General features: G+C 38.2%; 2 protein-coding genes across 4 annotated transcripts; one reads left to right on the plus strand and one right to left on the minus strand.

The window, feature by feature from the left end:
* Positions 1–3,802: 3,802 nt before the first annotated feature.
* NDUFA5 (NADH:ubiquinone oxidoreductase subunit A5) lies at positions 3,803–7,778 on the minus strand. Of its 3 annotated transcripts, XM_050900066.1 has the most exons (5): positions 7,716–7,778; positions 7,115–7,159; positions 5,389–5,505; positions 4,593–4,658; positions 3,803–4,008 (listed from the first exon to the last, which is right to left on the minus strand). In XM_050900066.1, exons 1-5 carry the CDS (start codon positions 7,734–7,736, stop codon positions 3,907–3,909), a joined length of 351 nt encoding a protein of 116 aa, XP_050756023.1. In that variant the 5' UTR covers positions 7,737–7,778; the 3' UTR covers positions 3,803–3,906. The 3 variants fall into 3 exon arrangements, with proteins under 3 accessions (XP_050756023.1, XP_050756040.1, XP_050756032.1); XM_050900083.1 differs by lacking the exon at positions 5,389–5,505; XM_050900075.1 differs by lacking the exon at positions 7,115–7,159 and having other exon boundaries at positions 7,716–7,751.
* A 583-nt stretch (positions 7,779–8,361) lies between these two features.
* ASB15 (ankyrin repeat and SOCS box containing 15) lies at positions 8,362–27,397 on the plus strand. The gene is made up of 11 exons (XM_050903427.1): positions 8,362–8,492; positions 8,922–9,082; positions 18,100–18,236; positions 19,581–19,633; positions 19,731–19,862; positions 20,284–20,442; positions 22,490–22,735; positions 23,380–23,551; positions 23,934–24,504; positions 25,085–25,238; positions 26,731–27,397. Exons 3-11 carry the CDS (start codon positions 18,121–18,123, stop codon positions 26,901–26,903), a joined length of 1,776 nt encoding a protein of 591 aa, XP_050759384.1. The 5' UTR covers positions 8,362–8,492; positions 8,922–9,082; positions 18,100–18,120; the 3' UTR covers positions 26,904–27,397.
* Positions 27,398–27,761: the final 364 nt, after the last annotated feature.

Consider the following 27,761-nt stretch of genomic DNA (forward strand, 5'->3'; position numbering starts at 1 on the left):
GCTTACAGTAGCACTAATGTAAGAAAACACCATTTTTCCTTTCAGTTTGTACTGTAGATAATAGCAGAAATTGTGTTAATACCCAGAACTGTTTCCTGGATATTATGAAAAGTTAGTGTGTTGAAGTTGTGAAGGGATGTTGATAACCCTCGCTGTAAAGACTATCGCTTCCTAGCCGTGTGTCAGCACTTACCTGTGGGATGTGTTCAGCCTCATAGTGGTGTTCTCCCCTGGAAGGTCTGCGGTTCTGGTGTGAGGACCGAGGCTCTTGAGTGGAAAGGAAGACACTTATACCAGAATTAAAACCATATGGAACTGAATTGCCTGGTGTTTGATGTGTGATTTCTGAGACAACTCTTGCAAGTGTTTCAGCATGCTACAGGAAAACTGAGACTACACTCACTTCATGCAACCATTTTAGAGGTGAAATACAGTTCTGTACAGTCACAACTCTGGGAGAATCCTGAAAAAAAGTTGTATTTCATCAGGCGTTGAAATTATATCCATACTCAGTAACAGTATGCCACGACCACTGTTACCATGTTTTACAGACATTTTTAGGCTTTGAACATGGGCCTGCTCCCCATGAAAAGACGGACAGAAATTTCCCATTCCTACTGTTAATGCTCTTTTTTCTAAAACCTGGATTGAACTTGAACTCAGGGTAGAATAGGACCAGCAGTAATTCTACAGAAAGATACTATGTCATTTTGTGTCACTTCGTCACTATTATATAGTCAACTTGATTAAACATTCAAACCTATTTTCAGTTTGCAAGATGATTTTTCATTTTTTTCTAATGAAATAGCATATATGCTGTAAATAAAAAAAAAGCAGCTTTCACTCATCTCCCTTTGAACACAATGAGAAATTATGTCGAAGATTAAAATGGTGTCCTGCTCAGAACAGCCACTCAAAATAGGTTAAGCAGCACAGATAGCACGTTAGGAATACCAAAAACCTCAGCACTGCTGCTACCTGGCAATCCGAAAGTTGTTTTTCTGGTTTAACAGGCTCCGTCTCTATGAGGTCTCATCCTTGCAGACAGGGTAATTTTCACTTGCACAATGATTTCAATCAAACGATCTCAAAGTGTTTTAAAGATCTAAAGTTTGTTAGCGCTAAGGCTTGCCGTGATTTACCTTACCATTTTACAGCAGATGATAAAATCTTTTGCATCATCATGTATTTCCAACACAGTTAATGGAGAAAAATCAAGCAAAATCATTACAGTCAGTCTCCAAATTATACCTTGCGAGCATACTCCTCTTAAATTATTTGCAACATAGTACTCCTAATATAGATTCTCTTGCTTGTAAAATATGTGTACTGTTTTGTTGCTACAGTGTGGATTTAAATATCAGATATATAGTTACAGAGTTAATAGCAAGGTAAAAATTACTGTTTCTCTTCTTAGCAAAGATGCATTTTTAAATTAGCCTGGAACAAGGATGATGTGAACAAAAGGCATACACCATTACATCTCAAAACAGCAATCCATTTTCTTTCCTCCCTCTGTTCTCAATAACTGCTATTTAAAGTTGATGCTACAACATAATACTAATTCATTTAGTAATCTTATGTAGCACAGATGATTAATTTATGCTAAGATAATGAAACGAAACTTAACCAATGATAAAATAATGAAAAAAATCATAACATTCTGAGAATCTGATAAAAAGCTCAGAAAGCTGAAAAATCCTTATTAATGATTCCTAGAGTTGGCTTCAGTAGAACCTTTTTAAGACTCAAGTTAATTGATTCCTAAATTAAAGCATTTGTGAAAGCTAATCCAGTGTTTTGGATAGAAAGATTTAGAAAATGATCCTATTTTGAGTCACGTGAAAGAAACACTTATAGACTAGAAAAATCACTGAGAATACAAATTAGGAAATAGAGCTCTAAAAAAAAAAATCCCCTCAAGGTAGCAAACAACTTATATTAGGGTTTGTGCTGATGATGTATTTCTGCATTTGTGAAAGGGAAAAGATGCGAATATGCTTTTGATCAGTGAAACTCAGTTTTAACAGACCAGATATCAAATTTCAGCAGGAATGGACCAAGAAAAAGACTTCCCTCTCCCCTGCAACACAACTCATGAGCTTATAGGAGAGCTATTGTAAGTCACATGACAAATATGGCTTTAGAAGTGGAGAAAATAACTGAGCAAAAAGAGAGTTCAGCTAATGTCGCAGTTATGACAGTAGAAAGAATTCCAATAGTTGTCACCATGTTCTGGCAACTTTTGTTTTCCTCCCTCAAGTATTGCATGCCAGTATCATTCATACTAGACTTTGGGTTTTTTGTTTATTTTTTATTTTGCTTCCTCTCAGCTCAATACTTATTACCTAAAACCATTCATCTTCATTTCTCATCTGACATCGTTCGCCCTCATTCAAGTTTGTAATCCTTTAGTATTTCTCATGTGAAAACTGTGTTTGTTAACTTTAGCCAAGTCCTCTTCCGGAATGCCATCTAGTGGTTTTATCAGAAGAGACCAGCTTCTACCTTTTTCAAGACTGAAAAAGCCTTCAAAACCAACCAACGAAGCAAAATATTTTACACTTTTTCAATTTTCAAAATCTAAAAATTTCTCTAATTATACTAGTAATAGTTGAAAAAACAATGCTAAAGAATGCAGTGAAAATAGTTGCTAGAGTCAATACCCTAGGTATGCTTACTGTTTTTCTCTTCTACTGTCCTACTCCCCTAATACCTTGATTGTATGAAATATTCTATAAAGATGTAATTAATCATTAACAATAATGACGTCACAGGTAAACTTATAGGCCTAATGACTATGAAAAAACAGCTATGACAAAGTATGTTATGTAATGTAGTCCAGTGGCACTCTATTGTAAACGTTTAACAAACTGCAGATTTTTGTCATACAGCTATATTCTTATCTTTAAGCTTGCAAGACCTTTATTAATGGTACTGAAAAAATGTGAGTAAAGGCAAACTCACACAGTATCCTTAGATCTAGTTTGGATATTTTAATTGGGGCTTATAAGCTTAAATCTGTAAACAAAAGTTTTCAGAAGAGGCAGGCACTGTTTCCATTTAAATGTCTGAAAGAACCTAGCCAGATGTGTCAAGAGAGATCCACTATTTTTTTCATATTACTAAGTAACATTCAAGGTCTGAATCAATAATATACAAATAAATCTATAAAGTAGACAAGTTTATATACAAAGCCTTTGTAAGACCCCAATACTAAAGTTTATGCCATTCGTATGATGCCAAGTATGGTAACCTACCTGCTAACCAAGAAACCTGTTCCTGCTGTCACCTTAAGGGGTAGTCTCCCTTCTTCCCCTCACCCCTCTGATCTCGGGTCTTCCCAGTGCTTCCCTCGAGTCAGAATTAGTGTTTATGTGGGCAGCAAAGTCAGCCAGTTCCAGATGGTGATTCAGCTGAAATCTAAAAAACTGTTATTTCTGGTAAGCCTAGTTTTCATTACATCAGATCCCTGATCTCAGTATCTGCATGCTCATAAAGACACTGGCAGTGGCTGGCAAAAATACACAACCAAAGGTGGGAGAGAAGGGCGGGATCACACATTTCTACAACTGTGATTTTGATTTCAAATAGCCTATAATATCTGTATTTGTTAACATACAACCACAGATTATAAAAATAACTCAGAATGAGGCACAAATACCCTGTTAATAATAAATTACAAAAGGAAATAAACCAAAGGTGGTACAACAGCTGAAAAGAATTTTCTTAAAACTATTTTTACAAGAAATTGGAGGCAGTCTTTAGATTGCTAAATATAAGTGGACATTAGGACAAAAAATGTTTTTATGACGTTATCATCTTTAATTTAAAGACAACTGTCAGTAACAATACATTAATAATTAACTTTTTTTTGACTTTCGAGAGGTTACACCATTTTGAAAATTATATTGGCCATCTCCACTGGTCAGAAGGAGGTTCTTCAATTAGAGGCTCCCATGGTTTCCACTGTATCATTTTTCTTGCCAGGGAAAGCTCATTTTCAGCCTGTTAATAAACACCATACACAAATTCTTAAATTCTATACAATTGCCAAAGTATTAAATTACCTCTATTTCAGTTCATTATCTCAGTGATGTCACTACCTATCACGGTCACAGACTACCACAAATTTCATCTATAAATATCAAAAGGAACTGTGTGTTTTGGGGGTTTTGTTTTTAAGAAACATACTGAATCACCCCCAAATACCCAAATAGACAGTCTGTTCACCTAATCATTCCCAATTACAACTTCATGATATTTTCCAGTCTATTTGGATTATCCCCCAAAATTATTCAATCATCTTCTGCCCTTTCCACTGATTCAGACTCTGTAAGAAGCAATGTAGGTATGCATGGTATATATGTAAGCATAATACAGTAAACACGTGTTAATTGTGTCAGGTTTTAGTGTGGTCATCCCAATCACTACGTGACCATTCATTTTCAGATTTTTTTTTTCCCTGTTTGATTGTTTTGCAGCAAAGGAAGATATGGAAAACTGCCAATTTTCTGAACAGCAGTTCAGCCAAAGGAATGCTGAAAACCACTGCTCCCTTTTGTACCTAACCTTAAATTTCCCTGCTTTACCTGTACAATGACTTCTTCTATGTGACCACTATTCAGTTTGTCCTCTAGTTTTTGCACATCAGTCTCCTGTGTATTCAAATACATATAAATAAACATTCAGTTTTACTGAGAAGTAGAAAGCCCAGATAAAGCATGAAAACAATAATTTAACCAGATCACACTCTAGTCTTCCTCAACACTACCATCAAATTAGCTGGCTTCTGTCATTTTACATTATCAAAGAAATCTCACACACTTTTCTTATTGGAAAACAAATATCAAACTCTCAATGATAAATACAAAAAAACAAGTACTATTTAATGACATCCAAAGAAGCATTAGCAGCTAAGGGCTTCAGTACGTATCTTGAAAGAAAACTTTGATCTTAGCTTTTTATAAAATGATATGCAACCTTCCAATTATCACCTTAAATACACAATACCAGTATGGCATAGTTTAATGTACCAAAAAGTGGTTTAAAATGTTGACGGCAAGGATTGTGCTAAGATACTACATCGCTAAGAGCACACACATTTTTTGTGCAAGTGTGTGGAAATTGCCACTGTTCTACGAATCTTCAAAAAACTATGTTTTCTTCTAATTTTCACAGAAAACATCAGTAAGAACAATTCTTTTTAATATACTATCAAAATATTCCAGTCAGTAACAAAAATAAACCTCAAGACTTCAATGATTTCTGAATTGATACCTGAAAGTTACACATACTCGTGAAAAACAGCCAGTCATTTTGAAAATCATTCTTCTCATCCTAAAAATCTTTTCATGTGTAACATTTATGAAACAGCACTGTACTTACCATTTGCACCAAATTAAATCGCTGATTTACAATCTGCTCAGTGTACTTCCTATATGCTGCATCTTTGGGAATGTTTTGCAGGACACCAAGGATTTTTGTGTACAGTATTCGCAGGCGCTGAAGTGATCACAAGACATGATTAAAATACACAACTAGAATTACTTAACTTCTTGTCCTACTTAACCTACTAGCTAACTAACTATGCACAAAATATAGAGGGTTATGGCATTCAATCCAGAAATGCCAAGATAACCAAGTCTGAACCACAGAACTCTGTCTTGGGTAAGACTGGGATTTACCAGGACTGGGAAGTTACCACAGTCACATTCCTCAAAGTAAAAAGAAAGAAAAAAAAAAAGAAAGTTGCAATCTGAAGTACACTTGATGCAAAATGGAAACAATAAAAGCTGTGTTTCTAATACTAACCATACTTTCAAAAAATGAGCCAAATTCATGTCTAAACCATCAGCTTCTGAAAAATTACCTGGGAAAGATATAAAGAAGCACATAAGCTACCAAAGCATAACTAGATTAAATTTTTTTTGGCACTTCTCCTCACGCTGGTGCAAAGTTCTGAGTGACGAACAGATTTAAATTAAACTAAAACCTGAAACTTTTATTGCTGGATTTAAATGCAGTGATAAAGGACACATTAGGGTGAAGAAATTACAGCTTTTGGGCCGTATGTTGGCTGGGTAACCATATCTAACTGAAGAGGCATGGATGTCCTATAGGAACAATAAGAAATAGAAACAGAATACTGCAGTCGAAGAAATACAAAGAAGAAAAAACAGGAAACGAAAAGGGGACTGGCACAGAATCTATACTTCAACTAAAGCATTGTTGATTTCTTTACTCTTGGCTTTAAGTCACTGAAAAAACCAACATTTATTCAGTTCACCCAGAATGTGTCTGACAAGGCTGTAGAGTGAGCTAGAATCATTTGTACAGAACAATAATGATTTTTTCAATGGTTCTTTTTGACACTATTCCTAACTTTTGGTGGCAAAAGCATTTTTGACACAGAATCATTGTATAGTGGGAAATGTCAAAGCATGGAGAAGTTGAAGAATTATTAAAGTCCTTTCAAAGCTCATGCCTCCTGAATAAGCAAGCAATATGTGGCAAACATAGTTTCATTACTGAGCCTGAGAAGGTAAAAAGAAAGTACCAAATTGCTACAAGAACCACCTAATGCAGTTCCCGAGAACCACCAAAGTATTCCAGTCTCAACAGTGCTTGCCATCACAGGGCCTTGATGTGGCTTTGCACCACATGGTTAGCCTCTATCACGTAAGACTAGCCTATCCCCTTGGTATAGGTATAAGTTATTTCAGTCCTTGTTGGAAACACAACATAGCAAGACAGCAAAAATGTGTATGCCTGTGAATTAGAAATTACATTTATGAAGAACTGAATTTAAAGAGTTCTTTGCTTTTGCACTGGAGATGAGAGAAATCAAATATTGATTCATAAAAGTACTTACACGAAGATTTTTGAAATCAGCACATGCAACAAGAAGTACATCTGCAAAAGAACTCCTAATGATATGAATTAAACCTTTAAGAATTAACTTTCTTCCCTTATCACTTTGGAACATTTTTACACTTTCGTTAAGTTGGCACCGCTTTAAGGTACACAGCGTACCTACATACGCAAATACATAACAAAAGCTTTGATCTCACTGACAGTTTCCATTAAATACAAAACAAGACATGTGACATACCTCATGAGGGTTTTCAGCTACAGCCAATCCTACAAGTCCAGTGGTCTGCATGGAGAGCATAAAGATATTTAATGTAACTAAGCATCTATTTCCATGCTACCCGATTATTTTGTTTTGGCTCAACATACACCTGACAGGGACCATTCTGTGACATGAGCCTGTGCCTCCCACCACACACACGTGATCCCACGTATCTGCAGTGTTTTGACCAGCGCACACGAAGGGGACGGAGAGCGCGAAGAGACGGAGCCGCTCACATTACAAAGCGGCTGCTGGAAAGCCTGCCTGGTGGGGTGAGCTCCGGCTTACCCGCCTCCTTCCTCCCCACACGACGGGCCCGCTCCCTCCGCTAACGGTCGCTGCTGCCCCGCGAGCACCCGGCGCCGGGCCCGCCGTCCCCCGTGGGCCGGGGAGGGGAGCCGGGCCCAACGCTCCCCTCAGCCCTTTCCTCGCAGGGCGCCCCACTCTCACCCCGCCGCTCGGGCACCCCCTACCCTCTCCCCAGGAACCCGCCAGAGCAGAGCGGGGCGGGGAGAGAGCCCGCCGCGCAGGACGAGGAGGCGGCAGGCTGCCCGGCTCAAGGACCTCCGCGGCGCCTCACCTTCCTCAGCGCCCCCGCCATGGCTGCGCGGCGCCAACCGCCCGGCTCCGCTCCGCCACCCACCGCCGGGCGCGGAGCAGCCGGGCGCATGCGCGTGCGTGGGGCCGGGCGCCTGCGGGCGCCGGTTAGAGGACATGGCAAAGGACGCCGGACTGCGCACGCGCCGCAGCTGCAGCGGCTCCCGATCCCGGCGAGCAGAAAGCGAAGCAGGCCGGGTCGTAAAGAACGCGCATGCGCCACGGCATGCGGTGTCGCCCAGCGCATGCGTCGTCTGAAGGCAGTAGGAAGGTGCGCGTGCGCTGAGGGCGGTGGGGTGGCGCGCATGCGCGTAGCGGTGTGCGCGGGGCGGGGGTTGTTCGGCTGCGCTCCCTCGGGCCGTGCTCAGCCCGGCGCCCGCCGCTGCTTTGTGCTCAGACGGAGGCGCGGGAGGCTGGCACCGGCCCGGCCCGGTTCGGCGGGGTGTCCCCCTCTGAAGAAAGCCTGTGTGGTGTGCCGGCCGCTGTGGGGGGCAGGCGGCTAGGCCCTTGCTGTGGAGCCGCAGGGAGGGACGGCGGGGGTGCCGGCCGTGTGGTGCCGCGCTGCCCAGCCTTGGCGGGGGGCGGCCCGGCCTCGCCGGAGCGGCTCGTATCTGTGTGGGGAGAGGCTGCGAGGCCTGCTCGCTCAGATCCCTGCCCGTGGAAGCACCACAGGCCGGCCCGTGCGCAGTGTTTATTCAGGACTGGTGTCCGATCCGAAGGCGGCCCTAGTTTTGGAGCCCAGTGCTTTTAGATGGGCTGGGTATGCTATAGCAGTACGCTGTAGTTCATGCTTGGCTGCGCTTACAAGACATGTAGATTTGAAGATCCCTTTTTAAGTATAAACGTTTTCTAATAGTGAAGTTGTCTACATGAAATTGCTAACAACAGCTTATGATCAATTTTGCAGAACTTAGCAGTTTCTAAATAGGGAATAAGCCGTTGAAAGATCTATTACTAGAAATGTGTCACGCAGAAGTTGTAAGTGCTGTATGTTGCATTTAGATATTCAGCACATGTCTAGTAAAGATGCAATACATGTGTGGTTGGTGTGTTCTGTATGGCTGGTGACAGTACTTGAAATCAACTGATTTTTGCTAAGTGATAGCTAACTAACTGCCAGTAATGAGTTCTCAGAACTATTATAGGTTCATAGTTCTTGATTTGTTTTATTTTCCAAAATGTTTTGCAGAGTCCAAGCTTAGTCCAAGCTTCTGAGTTGATTTCAAAGCTCCCTTTCATGAGTCAAACAACTGTGTCAAACCTTAAAGCTTCAGAAGTATGTTTGGCTGCTGCTGAGAGCAGTTTTGTGTGATGTGTACTTCAAAATAAAGCTGTTTATGTCCACTCGAGGTGAGATTTTGGTGTAGTAGATGTGATTTGAATGTGTGTCAGCTTCTGTCATTCTTTCATGAAACACTTATGTGTTTAGGGTTTGCAGAAGTTGCTAGTACATGAATTCTAGTTTTCTGCAACATACATGTAAAAAATAAATACCTTCCGATTGATAACTGATGCAGTGAGTAACAGTAAGCATTTTTATGCCTGGGAATAGGGTCTAATTTAGAAATAATGCAGAAGCTTATAAACAATTAGAATATTATAATAATTTTGCTAAAAATACATATTAAAGGGTTGTATGTGCATGTACTTACCAGTCAAGTCTTCCTGACGTTGATAGTTTTCTACCTCAGAGAACAGTCATAAGTATTCTGGAATTTGTTTAATAAGCAGAAGCATGCATATACCTTCTATTAATTTCAGCTGTGAAATTGGTTTGACCAAGAAATTGTGTTAACTGCAGAACCAAAAATAAGGATCACTGTAATAGAATATGGCAAATAGGTAATTTCTGAGTTAATGTGATCAGTTAATAAAGAAAAAAAACCTGTAAAATACTGACAGAAAGTAGAAAATTAAGAGACTTGAGATAGAGAGAGTGGGAGAAATGAGCAATAAAAAGTTTAAATTTTTGGTGGAGATAAACATGATGTTCATTTGAAGATCCGGTTGTCCTTCTATTAAGTCTTATCTTTATGGCCTAGCTGCTAATTTAAAGAGTGATTTTTGCACAGTGAGTAAGAGTTGATAATAATTGTGTTGTAACTTTATATAGTATTTATTCTGGACAAATTTTTCTTTATAATTCCTTTGGCCTGCTCTTGAGCTCCTCTTTTCCATAACTGGTAAGCAAACCCAACAAACTGAGTTTCAGAATATTGTAGAATTCTCCCTTAAAGCCCGTCTTTTAATAAGACACGCACTACCACCATTCCATAACTAATGCAAAGTGATTGATACAGTTTATATCAGAATTCAGGGTTTGTACTTCTCCGCTTCTGAGTGTTCTTTGAGATTGCATCAGAGAGACCTGGGGTTTCTTTCCAAGGCACTGAGAATCTCTTTCCTGTCAAAATGACAATCTTTAAAAATTTCTGCCTTTTTCCCTTCTCTGTGGTGGTCCAGCCAGATGATCTGTCTCCTGATTACACTAACCGACCACAGCACAAATTGTTCTGTGCCTCGCGATCTGCCTTAGCCAAATTAGCTCAATTAGTGTCATTCAAACAGTAGTTCTGTCTGTTTAGACAACCCAAGCATGTAGGTGTCCTTGCCACATCCTAGTAAAAAGAGTAAAAAATAGTAAGCCATGTTGATGAGACAGTTCATTAAATCAATCCAGAATTGATACAGTGGGAAGTTCCCCAAATTGCCAAACTCTGTTTCAGTACATTATTTATTTTAAAATACAACATCTCTAAGACCTAAGAAGTATTATCAGAGTACATTCAATAATTACCTGGTTTTGAAAACAAACCAAAAAAGCCCTCTAAAACCACCCACATAGCATTTCACAGTTTATTATCTGTTTAACACTGGGAACTCTGAGTGTTATCCTGTGTGTTAATATACAGTGCATAGGCACCCTAAGAAGGCCTTGCTATAGCTGTGGCTTCTCTTCCCTTTTTTATCTCGCCAATCTCACTGTGAAGTCTAGCAAATCGCCATATGATTTGGTATCTGGACAAGAGTCTTATTTATTCTGGCTTTACATGCATAATTGACTGATGGATTTATACCTCGTAAGAGCAGAATCAGACGCTGTTTACATAGCAATGCGAAATATTATTAAAAATACCTGAAAAGCAAAACAATACCGTGCTTGTAATGTGGATATGTACTAGTTCTGATAGTGTCCTGGTTATGTAAAGGAAATGAAAGAACTCAAGGTAAGCAATTAAAACATTTGTGTTCTTTATATATATTATAAATATATATTTTAGGTATTTTTTTATCATATAAGAATATATTTCTGTTCTTATCATCTCTTAGCCAACAGTACAGCAGGGTCTCAGCACTGTTTCTGTCTGCTTCTGTTGTACTGTGTTTTTTGGAGGCTCGCCACACTCAGGTTGCACTGGCAAAAGAAGTTGCAATGAATATTATTTATCATCATTAAATGATTTTCTTGATCTTGTGTCCAAAGATGAGATGCATGTAGTGCCTTAGTTAAGCTTACGGTTTTATGGTTCTATAAATGCAAGTGAATCATGGGGCACAGAAGAGTTCACAGTGTACAATTTCATCAGAACAATTAAAGATAGGTTGCAAGTTTGTTGTTTCAGTTTGTGTTATGTTCCCTTATTGTCTGTTCATTTTGGTAAAGATAGTAACTAATTGGTTAAAACCAAAACAAGACAGAGGTATTGCATCAGTGATATGTATCCAGCTTCTTCCTCATCCCATGCCTGTGATTTAACTTGCTGGGTACTGCTATTCTTGATGTTACTCTTGGGTTATTCTGCTTTTGCATCACTGCTGCCTGTGGTGCCGTGCCTCCTGCTTCTTTGTCCAATTTCAGGTTATTAAATCTAGTCAAGTAAGTACTATAATTGGCTGTCATTGAATCTATAAAGCTTTGCATCCTATCAGCCTGGGAGAGAGAGATTAGTGTTTGGTGGTGTAATATGGTGGGATCTACGACTAGTTAAAGGCTAAACCTTCTCAGGTTTGTTTTAATGTATGTAAATACGTTACCAGATTTTGTTAATGTAGCCCTTGAGACTAAGTTGGCAAATAATTTATTTTCTTAATGAGAGTTGTTGAACCAATGAGGGCACAGATAGTCTTATTATACCGTCCAGACCTCGTGTTACATTTGACGAGATTTTAGAGAAGTCATGTGTAATACTTTCCTGTGGGTCGAGCCTGCTTATGTTACAGTTGTACAAGGTCAGACCTTAATTTATCTAGCAACTGCGTATTTAATTTTAGAAGTATCACAGGACACATCAGCTTGCAGGGCACCATTCCTGGCTGTTCAAAATGCAGGCCCCAGAGTAACAGTGGCAAGATAATGAGTTGAAAAGGTGAGAATATATGGTATGCTCCCCAATTAGACTAACAGAGAAATAGTTTTAAACTGTAATATTTAATAGACTGAGTCCAAATTTAGACTGCTATTAATTATTTTATTGCTATGAATAACCTCTTTGCATGCCTAAGGGCCTTCTATTTATAGAGAGCAAAGCTAGGATTGTCTAGTTTATTTTAAGGATAAGAAATTAGAATAACACTCACATAACTTTGACTTTATACCTATGTGTTTAAAAGTGGTGAATGCTTGATACACTTCTTTCCAAGGAAAGATGCAACTTCCATGATTAGCAAGTAGTTCAGATTTTTTTTCAATGAAAAAACAGTAACTTAATTTGAGAGAGCAAAACTTTTTTCTTTTTTAAGGAAAACAGCAAGAAGCAATACCTAGTTTTTCAGGCATAAATGGAAAAAAATATCAGACTACTCAAAATGTTGTTTCAGGAAAATATTCTTGGTAATACAAAAAGTAAAACTTGTTTAGAGTAAGCATTTGGAGTTGTTTCTAGTGATCTAGTGCCTGGGTCTGGTAATGGCAAAACTTCCATAGGTGAATGGAAGGAGATTTTACTGCTGAGCTTTTTTAGCCTTTTCATTGCCACATCAGGTAATGTAGCAGGGATGTCTCTGCTGCTGCTCAGTGTACCAGCCGTGCTGGTATATGCCACTGTGATCCTAGTGGAACATCCATGCTTCAGTCAGACCTTGTCACCTCAGCACAGCGTATTACCAGCAGTGATATAGCAAATCAGGCGCTCAAAGCACGTATAGACCCCTGGCAATGTGTCCAGCACTTGTGCTGTGGTGAGCTGTTTGCCTTATACTTGCTCTATCATGTCACAGTCACTTGCTACCTTACTAACTTTCTTATTTTCTAATATATTATTAATTTTTGTGGGATAAGATAATTTGAAAACAGTACATACAACAATTCTGACACACTGCTTATCTGAGACCTTTCTGGTTAGGTCTCTGTTCAAGCAGAGCTTTATGTTGCCTGTAGCATAATCAGTCTGGGGAATACAGCAAAGCAGGACATAGCTGACCAAATGGGTATGGAAGTTGTATGACCAGAGAAAAGAAAACAAGTTTCTGTGATGACCTGTGAACTGATTTCTTCCTCTAATCTTTTGGAGAGAAAGGGAAGGTAGAAAGGCAATACATTTTTCTGAAGATAAAAGGATTTTCGTACTAAATGACTATTCTGCAAGATGCTCTGTGCTCTTAACCCTTCTTGGAATCAGTGACGTTGGAGGGTATTCATCACCTCACAGGACTAAACCATATGTGAACATCTTCATAAAGATACTGTAATATACCAAAACAGCCTTTTTTTCAGAGAGTTTGCAATGTGAGGGTCTAATCTAAGGCCTATATAAGTCTTCAGGAGTCTTTTTGGTTCAGGCTCTAGGATAAATATAATATGATGATACATTATAAAATGTAATATAGTGGTTTTCAGTCTCGGTTCTCCTAAGGACAGCCACTTCAGTAGGGCTTGCAGGGCATGAAGGTCCACCCATGTGGATCTGATAGGGTGATCATGATTCATCAAAAGATGCTTCAAAAATTTCAGCAATGGCATGAAGTCTTCAAATGGAGGGTTTTCAAAACGAAAGGTGTGAAGAAAGGGAAGGTAGCTTCTGTTTGCCGTTAAGCTGTTGTGGAGGAAACAAGAGATTATGAATGTTACACATTTTTCCTTAATAAATTATCTTATGTAGATTAACAGTTTAGTCTAATTAGGAGCACCTCCCAGCTGCCAGTGAAATGTTAATTTATTCTAAAATGTACTTTTCTTTTAGCTGATGGCAGGAAGAGGTTGTAGATACGTTTATTGAGATACACTTCTAAAACTGCTAGTCCAAGAGAGATTTTATCTTTGCTGTCTAAAAGGTTTGTCAGTCTTCAGAACAGTGTATATTTGTGGGTTAAATGATGGAAGCTTTAAGGTGCCATCAGAATTAGAAAAGTGTTTATGGAAATGTGAAGATAAACACATGAAAGAACCTCAACTCAGAATTCTCCTGCCTGTCAACGAAGTGCATTGCCAACAAGAGATAAGGAAGAGAGGCTCAGTTTCGTGGCCTTATTGATGATGAGAATTTTACATTCTGTCTAATAAGAAACTTGTGGCAGCATTTAGAAAAACAGATGGTCAGCTGCTTTGTTTTGTGTAGCTTTTTGAAGTTGCTATGTTTTGTATTACACGTTGGAAGTTTGACATGGGATACCTTCCTTTCTGCATAAAGCAAACTGTATTTAAAAAAACCAACAACTTCTTCTTAATTTCTTTTTGCTGCAACAAACTTGATAGGCTTTCATAAGCTGGTTTTGATCATAAGAGTTTCAGGACATAATTTTCTTTGTTTTTTAGAATTATAGAGAAGTTAGTATTGTCCATCGTGTCCAACAGGATGTCAGCCAGTCAGCATTCTCAGTAATTTCAGAAATCTTTTTTGCATGAGGAGTTCTACCTAAACTTCAGTATGCCAGAACATAACTTCGAGAACTTCTAAGCATTAATATGATATGCAGGAGATTTAACATTAGGTAGTATGTGAAAGATTTTGGTACGTGTATCTGCGTTGTGCTGACCAGTTCATCAGTCTAACTTATGTGTGAAATCTTCTTTTGGACTGTTATGCTGAAGTCTTGATTAGAGACACAAAAGGAAGGAACAGAGAACCCTTCAGAAAAGCATTGTCTTTTATGAACAACGTAAACGTCTATTCTTATAAGCCCCAAAAGAAAATGTGTCCATGAATATTTTTTTATTATTATTTGTGGAAGTGTTTTTGCAGTCAGAGGTGGCAGTCAAGACCAAAGTTGTATATTTTTACCTTCAAAGAAAATGGGACTGAAGTGGAGATTTTTTTCCACTTTCCTTCAGATTGCCCATCCTTGCAGTTAAAAACCTGGGACAGGGTTCCAGTACATATTGAAAGAGGTGGGAGACGGTATTATGTGGGAATCTGAATCCAAGGGACCTTTAGCTTCTGAGTCACTCTGACTCTAAGCCCTTACTAATTTAATTTTGGTTTGCAAGCTTTATCATAATATACTAAGTAGTAAAGTATTTGTGGATGGGATTATAATATTGGCTATGGTACTTTGGCTTATTATTTACGGGAACAATGCAGAAATTAGTGTAAAAAGAAATCTGGTTAGCACTTTCCCTTAAAGATCATTTTCAGAAAATGGCCTCCAAATAATTTCTACAACGTTCCTTCTCTATTTGCATAATGACTAGGACACCCCACAATGATCGTTCTGTGAGAAACATACAACAGATGCTTAGTATGATTGTTTAATATTTGTGCAACATTTTGACGATGAGAAGTGTTCTGTGTGGTAGATACAGTACATTACTGTGTAAACTGTGGGAGTAATAGTTTAAAACTTTTTAAAAAAATAGTTCAACATCTGGTGTCCCCAGTCTGATTAAAGGACAAACATGTTAAGCCACAAAGATCGAATCAAACAGAGAAACTTTGGCAAAACCCAAAGCCCACTTCTAAAAACCTAGGTAGGTACAGCTAGGCGTATATTAAGTTTTTGTTTCTTATGTATTTTTTTATGATATATAAATACTACATTTTACACTTCAAGAACCTATAGGAAGATGTTGTAAAGAGCAACATTCCTGACCATCCAATTATAATTTACTAGCAAGGCGTTCGGTTGATGTGATATCACTAGCAAAAAGCATAGTGAATGTAAGCCACAGTTAAAGTTGGTGATATGAGCAGAGTGAATTTAAGCTGGTGACTATAGTTAAAAGGTTTGACATACTCCGTTACTAATCCACTGAGCCTTCCAACTACTCTCACACCTTGAAAATAATAGCTGGCATGGCTTGACCATCACCCAGGCTTCTGTACCGAACTCCTGTGAATGTCCATTAAACATCATGACTGCAGAAGTAGTGCAGAGACTCCAAACTCCTTAGTCTGCTTTGATAGACCATGTCTTGGCAGTGTAAAAATAAAGCAAGATTTGCAAGTGTTTGTGGTTTGGGTTTTTTTTTTAATATATTAATGATCATTAAAAGTGATAATTAATAACACAAGACCATTGTAATATTTTGTTGTACAACTACCTGTCCGTGAAGTCCAAAAATCTTGTACATTATTATATTAACATAAAGTAGGTTTTGCATTTGGTATCGTCTCTTTCAAATCCCTTATTTTTTATTTGAGAAAACATCCCCATCCAGCTCCAGGAGAGGAGAGGTGAATACAGGTTACAGCTGAAAACTTTTCATAGAATCATAGAATGGTTTGGGTTGGAAGGGACCTTTAAAGGTCGTCTGGTCAAGCTCCCCTGCAATGAGCAGGGACATCTTCAACTAGGTTGCTCAGAGGCCCGTCCAGCCTCACCTTGAATGTTTCCAGGGATGGGGCATTGTCTTGCTTTCGGCTGAGATAGGGTTAATTTTCTTCCTAGTAGCTGGTACAGTGCAGTGTTTTGGATTTAGTGTGAGAATAATGTTGATAACGCTCTGATGTTTTAGTTGTTGCTAAGTGGTGTTTATACCAAGTCAAGGATTTTTCAGCTTCTCATGCCCAGCCAGGAGAAGGCTGGAGGGGCACAAGAAGTTGGGAGGGGACACAGCCAGGACAGCTGACCCAAACTGGCCAAAAGGTTATTCCATAGCATATGACATCATTCCCAGTATATAAACTGGAGGGAGTTTGCTGGGAGGGGCGCATTGCTGCTCAGGAACTGACTGGTCATCGGTTGGTGAGTGGTGAGCAATTGCATTGTGCATCACTTGTTTTGTGTATTCTAATTCTTTTAGTATTATTATTGTCATTTTATTATCATTATTTTCCTTCCTTTCTGTCCTATTAAACTGTCTCAGCCCACGAGGTTGGTTTTTTCCAATTCTCTGCCCCATCCCTCTGGGTGGGGCGAGTGGGTGAGCGGCTGCGTGGTGCTTAGTTGCTGGCTGGGGTTAAACCACGACAGGCATCTACCACCTCTCTGGGCAACCTGTTCCAGTGTTTCACCACTTTCATTGTAAAAAATTTCTTCCTTACATCTAGTCTGAATCTACCCTCTTTTAGTTTAAAACCATTACCCTTTGTCCTATCGCTACAGGCCCTACTAAAAAGTCTGTCCCTATCTTTCTTATAAGCCCTCTGTAAGTATTGAAAGATAATAAAGTTGTTCTGAATTCAGAACTGGATGACGTGTCACCACCTAAACTGTAGTGACATGCCATGGGCTTTCGCACACTGAAATCCTGTGTCCAAACAGCGCTGGTTGGTGGATCCATCTTGTGTCTGCTGCCAGTGCCACCTGGGTGAAGGAAGCGGGAAAAAATGCTCTTTCCCCATGCAAGAGAGTCAAGTTAGTTCAGAGCTTCTCTGAAATAATTTGATGTTTGTGTAAATCCTGAAAAAGTACAGTGTGTGATCACCCTTAGAACTGGTCATGTGTTTCATTCTGAAATGCAGACCCTCTCTGTAAATAATTCTCAAACAATTTGAGTGGGGGTTTTTTTTGTGTGTGTCTATAATATTTAAATGTATATGTGCTTGTGTTTTATGTTCATGAATTCCTTGTGAATGCCTGTGTTTGATAGGAATAATTCATGAGGTGATAACTTTCTTTACTGTTCGTTATTCATGCTTGTATGGAAATCATATATTCACTGACGTGATGACCACAGCTTTCTGAAGAGGAAAAGTTTCTTTTTATGGTTCACAAATAGTCCAGTATTTGTCTGTAGATGACAAATGTAGTGTGTGAACAATAAAAAGAGTTCTTCCTAAATGGCATATCTAGTACTAAATGTTTCCAGGGTTGTTTTCTTTTCTATCACCATTTCTAAACAGGAATTTAATAATTTTTCAATAGGAATAAACTCACCAAAACATTATTAAATTAAAAGAAATTTATGGAAACAGCTGATTTTAGTATAAAAAATACCTTAAGCAAGATATGATCCTTAGCAGTATATTTTTGTGTGTATTTCAAAATAGCTCATCATTATACCTCACCATATGATGGATGAAAGAGAAGATTTGGTTGAAGATCTGCTCACTGAGTATGCCATACAGCTTAGCATTCAAGAATCAAATGGGGCCAAACTACCAGTGTCTTCCAGCTATAGTGACAGGTACTGTCAATTCAATATGTGTTAGAGATTATGCCATATTTTAACAGTGTTTTGAGACATTGATATTTAGTGCCTTGTATCATGCTTAAAACAGTTCTTCGTTTGGCTATTATGCCTCTTTCTCAGTGAAGCACTGTCTGAAGCAATGATTGAAAAGAGTAAACAAAATAGAAATGTTGATTTTGTTTTTCTCAAACATTTCTAAAACCTCAAGCTTTAAAGACAGTAAATTTGGATTTGTTAGTAATCTGTCTGCTCTGTAATTGTAACAGCATCCCAGTCTTTCCCTGTGCACTTGGATACATACGTGTACAGGAAAAATCCAAACCAGAACAATAACAAAAAACCCACAGGGGTGTTCCAGCGAGGGTTCATACATGACATTAATGTTATGGTTAAGAGTGGTTCCCATGATTAGGAAACATAGGGCTCAGCTGAGCTACCTGGGGTGATGAGAGCTTAGGGAGATGAGATTCACTTGGCTAGGCAAATACTTCCCTTAGCGTTTCAGGCCACTTACCTTCTTACGAAAAGTGTATGTGTTGAACAAAGCTAAACTTTGTCTTAATAGAAATTCTTCGGCAATAATCCCATAAATACATTTTGTAGATTGCCCTGTCTAAAATGGAAAGAAAACTGTAAGTCTTGGGGGACTGTTAACCTTTTCTTATTTCCTGTGGGATCTCATGAAGGTTTGGGTCCTCATGGGGCTCCTGTTGTAGGACTGGAATCTCCCTTTTCACTGAAGGCTCTCAGCAGAGCCACTGGGTACTCTTGTTATTTGGCTGCTTTTTTTTTTTTTTTTAATTAAATCTGATCTATTTTTTAATACACTTTTATCGCCAAAATATCTCAAGGAACTAGCAGGCTCCAGCATTTAAATTCCATCTCATGGAGGTATAAATGATATTGTTAAAAACATTACAACTCTTTTTCAGGGGAAATGGTACCATTGATATCATCAAACTCTCCTTCGTTAGTGAATATTGACATTCTGATGCCATCACGTTCTCATTCACTGTCTAAGGTTTCTGAATCTGAAGGGCTCATTTCTGTAGTGTGGGGCAAATACAGCTTTTTAGTCCACCTCAGATTTCTTTACTAAATTCGGAGATGTATCAGGTCAGCCTACAGCAGAAATTGCACTTAACTCGAGAATTTTGGATACTCTGAAGGTCCACAGTACAGGTGTAACTTTGGAGGTCACAAGGCTCATCAAGATTGTAGCTGATGTATTCAAACAAAAGTTGGCTCAGATGAGAACCTAATGGAAAATATTGAATGAATAATATAATGCATCTACTTTTTGTTTATATTTACTATTTTCTGTTCTTTTTTGGATAGTTTTGTGCCACCTAGTGAGGAAAATAGGAAAATTGTAACATCCATAAAGCAAGGTAAAAACCCTAAAATAAAATAGTCCCTTTGCAAAACTGGGCTTCCCTTATATTATTTTTCCAACTGCATCTTATTTATCTGTTGGATTTTTTTAAGGTCAAGTATTTGGGCTCCAAGAACTTGTGAAACAGAAATATGCTTTGGATGAAGCTGATGAAAGAGGGTGGTTTCCACTGCATGAGGCTGCAGCTCAGCCAATTCAGCAAATACTTGAAATCATTTTAGATGGTGAGTAAGATAAAAACATCCCACAAGATAAGGGGAGCAGTGAAGAAACAGAGAGCAATAAACAGCCATCCACAACAACAGGCTAGAACTGTTTACTAAAAAAAGTATAATCAAATCCTCCATGGAGCATCTTGCTTATGTTGTTTAAATATTCAGGCAAATTTCTTTTTGGGAAAGTTGCATCAATTTACACCAGCAAAGAACTTGGACCATTTTTAACGTTTTGTTCAGAAACCTACAGACAGAGCAAAAATTACTGTTCAATATTCAGTGTGTTTGACAGTACTAGTGGGGTTAAGTTAAACATAATTACAAATAATTTTCATAAGACTTAGGATTTAAGGATTTCTGGTATATGTGTATGTGTTAACAGCCTTGTGCTTTAATTGTGTTTTATCTTTTCTCACTTCCTTACCTCTAGCATCTTATAAAGCAATGTGGGAATACAAAACATGCGATGGAGAAACACCGTTAACTTTGGCAGCAAAAGCTGGCTTTGTGGAAAATGTACGAACGTTACTGGAAAAGGGTGTTTGGCCCAATACCACAAATGACAAAGGAGAAACTCCACTTCTTATCGGTAATTGCCTCCTCTCCCTGCGTTTAAGCAAAGTGAATGGCAGCGCTTCCCTCCGTTGAGTACTCACCTGAGTACTCCTGTTGGCTTGTGTGATTTAGATGCTGGTTCTCTTTTTAGATGAAACTAAATGCCCAGCACTTGCTGAAATGTACCCAGCGTTCAGTTCAGCACTCGTTATGCTTTAGGTGATCACTGAGCTGATCTTAAAGATGCTCCTTATGCTTTAGGTCATTGCTGAGCTGCTCCTAAGAAACTGGGGCCTATTTTTTTGTTCAAGGTACCTTCTCTGTATCTTCAGGTGCTATAAGACCTTTACCAACCTGGTCCTCTTTGACCATCTTAAGGTACAAGTATGGTACAAGAATAAGCTGTTGCTTTAACTGGAATGTGCTTTTTCTGGAGGTCTGGAGGTTATTGGAGATTTTTAGTTTTATCAGATGATTTCTTCAGGAGTAGGCAGGTATTTTCAATTTCAAAATCTCCATCTCATTTCCCTCCCCTCTTGCACTGAAAATAAGCTTCAACTGCATTTCGAAGTAATGCCCCAATCTAAAAGAAGATGATTCCTTTGGAAGATTTTATGTTGTTGGTAGACTTAAGTGAGCTTTACTATACATGAGTAATTTAGCTATATTAGCTTCTAATTTCTGTTGAATGTCAAAATGTCTCCATTCTGAAGAGAATCAGTCTGTGAAATTAATACAATATAAGAAAATACAATATATAATACAATTATCAGTATTAAAATATTCAGTTCTCTGAATTTTTGTTAACTTTCATCACACGCAATTACTGTATTAACATTTTAAGGCCCTGAGGAATTTCTAGAGGGTTCCGCTGCAATGTCTTGCTTAGCGTTGTTTAAGCTCTTTTCAATAATTGTAAGTCTGTGAAACTTTTAAGCTATTTTCAGCCTTTGCTTTTAATGAATCCTGCAAAGAGTTAACTAGAGCTTATGAAAAGGGTCTTTCCCCCTTATAATGACAATTTATTTTCCTACATATTCCTCTAGACAAACTCCTGAAAATGAGGTTTGTCAGCTAAGTATTGTTTATGTGATGCTTTTTATGTTTTTGTGTCACTTAGCGCTGAAAATGTGGATGTAGATACTGTTGTGCATCATACATTTCAATCTTAGTGAAACAGAGGATCAGGTGCTTAACACTTAGTAGATGATGCTCATGATTTAGTTACTCCTTTTAATTTTAAAGCTCTGGATTAAAGGGCTCTTCAGTACAGAAGTAAATGCTGAAGAAGTATCTATCTAGTGGGATGATTTCTGCTTCCAGGTACACTTGGCAATACTCTAGTTCAAAGCAATTGTGGATAATTATGAAGACTGTTGCCTCTTAAAAACCTTCTTCTATAATGAGACATTCGCAAAAGTTAAATTTGCTAACTCTATGGCGCTGATCTCCCTCAGCTGCCCCACCAGTCAGTGGGGTAATTCAGAAGTCAAATTAGACTCTTACTCAGGATCACTATTTTATATGTAAATAATTTGCAGGTGTAGTTATCCATGAAAATTTCAAACCTGGAACCTCAAAAGGGCAGAACGCGGCCTTTAAGTATGACAGATGTCAACTGTACTTTGGCTGACAGCAACCACTGAGTACATGCTGGGATTAGAGTTACCAGGTGACAAAGTCACAAGTGGAATTTTTTGGGGACGCTGTAATGTTTACACCAACTTTAGAAGTAAGGACTGTATTCAAATATTATGTTATTTTTATCGTTGCTTTTCCTTGTGATACACCTCCTTCTGCTTTCTCAGAATCGAAGTGGTGCTGCTTTTGCCCTCTGTGCTCCAAACTGACGTATTTTCCAGCTTGTGTTGTTTTACCTTGATTTCCTGAGCAGCTGACATTACCGTTTATTTACCAGTAAATTGGATTCCCAGATTTCTAGGACTGGAAACCTTTTTAATTTCCTCATATCAGTACACAAGGAAAAGCTTTTCTAAACTTATTAGATGTCTTTAACTTTCAAGACAACATACCTGAAAATGTAATTGTATTATCTTCTTCCTTTTTTAAATATCTTCAAGCTGTAAGAAGGGGCTCTTTTGAAATGGTATCCACTCTGATTAAACACAACTGTAGAATCCACCAGCCATGCGTAAAACGTTGGTCAGCAATGCATGAAGCTGCAAAACAGGGACGCAAAGACATTGTTGCCCTTCTTCTGAAGAATGGTGGAAATGTGAACCTTAAGGATGGATATGGAGTAACACCATTAGGTGTTGCTGCTGAATATGGTCACTGTGATGTGCTGGAGCATCTTATTCATAAAGGTATGTAGTCAGGTAAAAGGGAAATACACCTCTGCACTGGCATACATCTTGCCTGGTTGCTGAGGTGTTTTAGGGTGATCATGGAAAGAAAGAGTAGTGATGAATAAGAAGATTTGGTTTCTTGGAAGGAAAGGAAGCATATACGAGTGTTCCTGCTAGACTGCAGTGATGCTTACACGTTTCCATAATGCATGTGAGAGGAGTGGCAGAATTGATACCAATCCATTTCAGTCAAGGAGGGACTTACTGCTACACATGCCCTTCTTGCCCTACTTTATCTCTCTTTACTCCCCTCCCCTTCCTCCCTCCCTCCCCTTCCTCCCTTCCTTCCATGTACATAATTATATTGGTATTAATTAATGAAATGAAATATTTTTGAAATACGCCAGAATTTTTAAAATCCTCAGTTATAACACTTAACGGTCAAAGCAGACCCTGCTCAGGTGAGCATTTGAACTTGTATCTGTACAACTCTTGTTTTGCCTTTGAGTTTTAAATTTGCCACAAGAAATATTTCTTGTTTTAGTGAAGTTTTAACTTAAATAATACATCTGAAAATTAAGAGGAAAGTACTCTGCACTTGTTCTTATGACGATCTGCAAGTCACTTGGGATACAATTATAAACTCCGTATCCTCCTTCAAGGTGGAGATGTCGAGGCCCTAGCAGATGATGGTGCATCGATACTGTTTGAAGCAGCCGGAGGAGGTAATCCAGACTGCATAGCCCTTCTTTTGGAATATGGAGGAAGTGGCAATGTGCCTAATAAGGCAGGACTGCTTCCCATACACAAAGCGGCTTATGAGGGGCATTACCTGTGAGTATGAGCTTGGACTTTACATTTTCTTTAAGATACAATATGTGGCACAAGGTCACATTGAAGACGACTGTGGTAAACTTGCAAATGTATAGATCATTTATATTTCAGAAGTGCCTATGTTACCTTAGTTTGAATTAACTTTTAAGTGTTTTTTAGCCTAAACAAAGCAAAATGCAAAACATACTCCTTAGAACTAAGTGAAAACCACTGAAACCACTTAAACACAAGGTCCTATTTGACAGTGCTCGAAACTGGTGTTTCTGTGTTTGGATCTTCTTGTGTAAAATGTCTAGCTGGTAATTTAGCATATAGCTGGATGAGGGTCATTTTCTTCATGCAGGGCAGCGATGCCTAACTAGTTTTGTTCACTGTTTTTTAGGGCCCTGAAGTATCTCATTCCTGTCACATCCCAAACTGCAATCCAGAAAAGTGGGTTAAGCCCTGTTCACTCAGCAGCAGATGGCCAGAACTCACAGTGTCTAGAGCTCCTCATTGAAAATGGTTTTGATGTCAATACTCTCTTGGCTGAACACATTTCAAATAGTTACGATGACGAAAGGAAAACCGCACTTTATTTTGCTGTTTCTAACAATGACATTCTTTGCACCGAAATATTGCTCAAAGCAGGGGCAAATCCAAACAAGGATCCTTTAAACTGTCTTCTTGTGGCAGTGAGAGCTGGCAACCATGAAATTGTAAGGCTGCTCCTATCTTACGGAGCAAACGTCAATTGCTACTTTATGTTGGTTAATGATACGCATTTCCCCAGCGCCATTCAGTACGCTTTGAATGACGAGGTGATGCTGAGGCTGTTGCTCAATCACGGATATAATGTGGAGATGTGTTTTGACTGTATGCATCAAGATATCTTTGGAAATTCTTTTGTGTGGTCAACTCCAGAGGAAGAGATTCTCCCCGGGTGGACTTCTTCTGTAATAAAGGATAATCCAGTAAATACATACCTTCCTTCCTTCTTTTCACTTTGCTCTTTTCATTAGCCAGCTTTAAACATTCCAGATTATTGTGCAGAATTAAGATTAACATACTGGCAAAATCCTTTTTTTAAAACACCCTAAAAATAAACCAGCCATTTTTCATTTTCTACTCTGAGATAGAGGAAATTACGTACATAGAGTGGGTTTAGATTGGGGTTCGTATATTAGAGATTTAGGAAGGAATTTTTAAGAAATCATGAGGCAGGATTCTGGAATTTCTGTTCCTATCCTAACCAGTGGAGTAGATGTGTTTCCAAAGAGAGATCGCTGTTGAACAAAACAGTGCCGCAAATTATAGCAATGTTATAATAATTATTGGCCTTCAGGCCTGTCCAGACAAATTAAGGGATCACAAAGGTTAAGCATGGAAGAAAATGGCTTTTAAAGTAACCTACCTAGGCATCAGTTTATGACTGTTAAAGGTCATTGCTAATATTTTGTTTAAATTATCTTGTGTAATTGCTTTAAAATGTGTTATTTTGGCATTCCTCTGCACAGATTTTGAAATTATGACTTGATGTGTTTTCCCTTTCAGTTCTGTGACTTTATTGCTGTTCCTTGGTTGAAACATTTAGCAGGAAAAGTGGTTCGTGTTTTTATAGATTACATGGATTATGTTCCTCTATGCACAAAAATTAAGTTTGTCTTAGAAACACAGAAAGAATGGACAGAGATACGCCAGATATTGGGTAAATATCTAACTTCCAGTTAATGATGTTATGATTTATTATAGGATAATTTAATTGCTTATGTCAGGTCACATTCATACAAAGTGTTTAAGCAGTCCAAATGTGTACTAAGCTAAGAACTAGCTAAGAACCAGGTTGTGCCTGTCATCCAGTCCTCAGATTGAGACAGATCTTTACCTATTGCTACTGGTCATAAATTAGTTAATCGGACTGGAATATGGCAAATGTGCACCTGGTGAGAATTAATCTCGTAAGGAATGTCACTGTTGTGTGGGGAGCCCTTTTAGTTAAGCAAGACCACTGAGGTACTTCTCAAACTCCTTATTAACCCATGTGACACTAGTCATTGCATAGCTATGGGGCACAACTTTTTTTATTGAGGAATATTGCTCACACTTCCATCCTTCTTTTTGCTCTCTTGATCTCTCTATTAATCGTTCAAGGATTATTGTAAGAGCATGTTTTAGATCCCATTATGTTCAAGGTGGTAGGTGGTCACAATGAGTGTACCATCACAGTCTGTGTACCATCATTTCCTAACTCCGATTTACATGATATACATCTAGAGTTGCAATTACTAATACTGTAATTGAATAATATTTCTTATGTATGCTTTCCTTTTGAAGTTCTACACATTAGCCTGGATCTTCTACCATTGCTGGCACCAGCGATAGGTTTCACCCAGCTTAACTTAAAAAAATCTGTTGAGGAATGTATTAAGTGTTCTCTTTGCATGAATTAATTTCATTTACTTTTTTTTAAATTTTAAATAGAATTTGATTTAACATCAGCTGTTAAAGAGCAAAATATTTATGTTTAAAACTGGTACCCTGTATTTCATTTTGCTTTAGTATTTTACACTGGAATGCAGAGGACGTCCTTTTTGTTAGTGGCACGGGAAAATCAAAATAATTTGATAGACATAACTACTGATATTTCAAGTACCTTGGAAGGTTTTGTTATGTTCAGGAAGGCTACATTAAACTAAGCTCTTTGACTGATGTAAATTCTGATAAGAAGTATTTGTTTAGAAGACTCAGCAGGCCCAAGCATGGCAAGGTCTGGTCCTGGTGCCTTATTGATACAGCAGAAATGGAAGGTGCCACAGCTGGCCACAACATGCCATTTTTAAGATGTGCACCTAGGGAAAGGAGAGATCGTTCATCAGTTACCATTGATTATGCTAAATAAGGTCCTTGTTTAGGTGTTCAGGTGGGTGCTTTGGGGACAGAGTACAGTGTGCATATTTCCAAAAGTAAGACAAAAAAAGGCAGATATCTGATGGAAGAAGTTTGATTAATATCAGCAGTGTGTATCATCACAATTTTGAAGTGAAAAGAATTGTATTTTATTCAGAAGTAGCGAAATAATAACGCCCCAAGATAATAGATTTTGATATTAATTTTATTAAAGCAAGTTTTGGATTGTGAACTGGCAGTCATTAATAATGGCATTGATTTTTCCACCATTTCTCTCTCACTATTATTTTTAGATAATCCTCGCCCATTGAAACATCTGTGTCGTCTGAAAATACGTAAACTCTTGGGGTTACAGAGACTCCAGAAACTGTCATCCATGAAGAAGTTTCCACTTCCACCGGTTCTCAAGAACTATATCCTATATAAAGAATATGATCTGTATGGAAAAGGGATACGTTTAGAATAGTTTCTAAAAAGAACTGCATACAGTCTGTAATTTGACTCATTTCCTCACTATTTTTTACTAGCTAAAGAGCTGCTTGGTGTTTTGTATACATTCACAGCGTTCTGATAATTGTTGTTAATAGCTCTTTTATGGGAACAAATTTTTCTTCAAAACTAGTACATTAAAGCTCATGTTTTAATGCATCGTACTATCTAAATATAGGCTAAAATCAGAATAAGGACACTATAATAATTATGTAGAACAGTACACTCTAAATGGGAATTCACATTAATAAAAGAAGAATTTTCCTGATGGACTTCTCAATGAAGATGATAAATACAATTGCTGCTCTCAGTTTGTAGCGTTAGTTTATCTGTAAAAGAAAATAAATGTCTAATTTAGCTTGGCAAAGAAAGTTAAATCACTAAATGCACGTCTCTGTCACGTAATTGGCCTGTAATGTAGCACGTTTTGTATTTTGAAAGTCATGGTCCTATTATAAAATTCCCCAAGCACTTCAAAGATTCTTTTTAGCTATTTTTCCAAAGTGTTTGCTCCTAGGTATGACTGCTGTGTGTGCCAGTACTGCATGTTTTAATGCTTGGCAAAGTTTGAGGGACTTTAATTAGGCTGTTTCAAAGAAAGAGTAGATTTTGATGGACAAACAAACGGGGAAATAATAGTGCAGCATATCCCCTTGGTTGAGAAATGTTGCAATTTCATAACTTTAATTATGTTTCCTACAGAGATTTCACAGATCAGTTCTTGACCAGGCTAAACAACACCCTTGGTCATGCTGTGATGCACTTGGCAGTATGTTTCTGCACGTCTAGAGAAAAAGACAACTGATTAAATATTCTTTAAATTATTCTGTTAAAA

This window comes from Gymnogyps californianus, chromosome 1 (genome assembly GCF_018139145.2).
Source record: "Gymnogyps californianus isolate 813 chromosome 1, ASM1813914v2, whole genome shotgun sequence".
NCBI classification, from domain to species: domain Eukaryota; kingdom Metazoa; phylum Chordata; class Aves; order Accipitriformes; family Cathartidae; genus Gymnogyps; species Gymnogyps californianus.

Bases quoted from the DNA above. Each gene is read 5' to 3' on its own strand.
- ASB15 (XM_050903427.1), top strand. From the start codon at position 18,121: ATGATGGATGAAAGAGAAGATTTGGTTGAAGATCTGCTCACTGAGTAT. The intron at 19,634-19,730 runs GTAAAAACCCTA...GATTTTTTTAAG, and splicing joins TGTAACATCCATAAAGCAAG to GTCAAGTATTTGGGCTCCAA. The intron at 23,552-23,933 runs GTGAGTATGAGC...ACTGTTTTTTAG, and splicing joins GCTTATGAGGGGCATTACCT to GGCCCTGAAGTATCTCATTC.
- NDUFA5 (XM_050900066.1), bottom strand. From the start codon at position 7,736: ATGGCGGGGGCGCTGAGGAAG. The intron at 7,160-7,715 runs GTGAGGCGCCGC...CTCTCCATGCAG, and splicing joins TGGCGGGGGCGCTGAGGAAG to ACCACTGGACTTGTAGGATT. The intron at 5,506-7,114 runs GTATGTCACATG...TGATCACTTCAG, and splicing joins TAGCTGAAAACCCTCATGAG to CGCCTGCGAATACTGTACAC.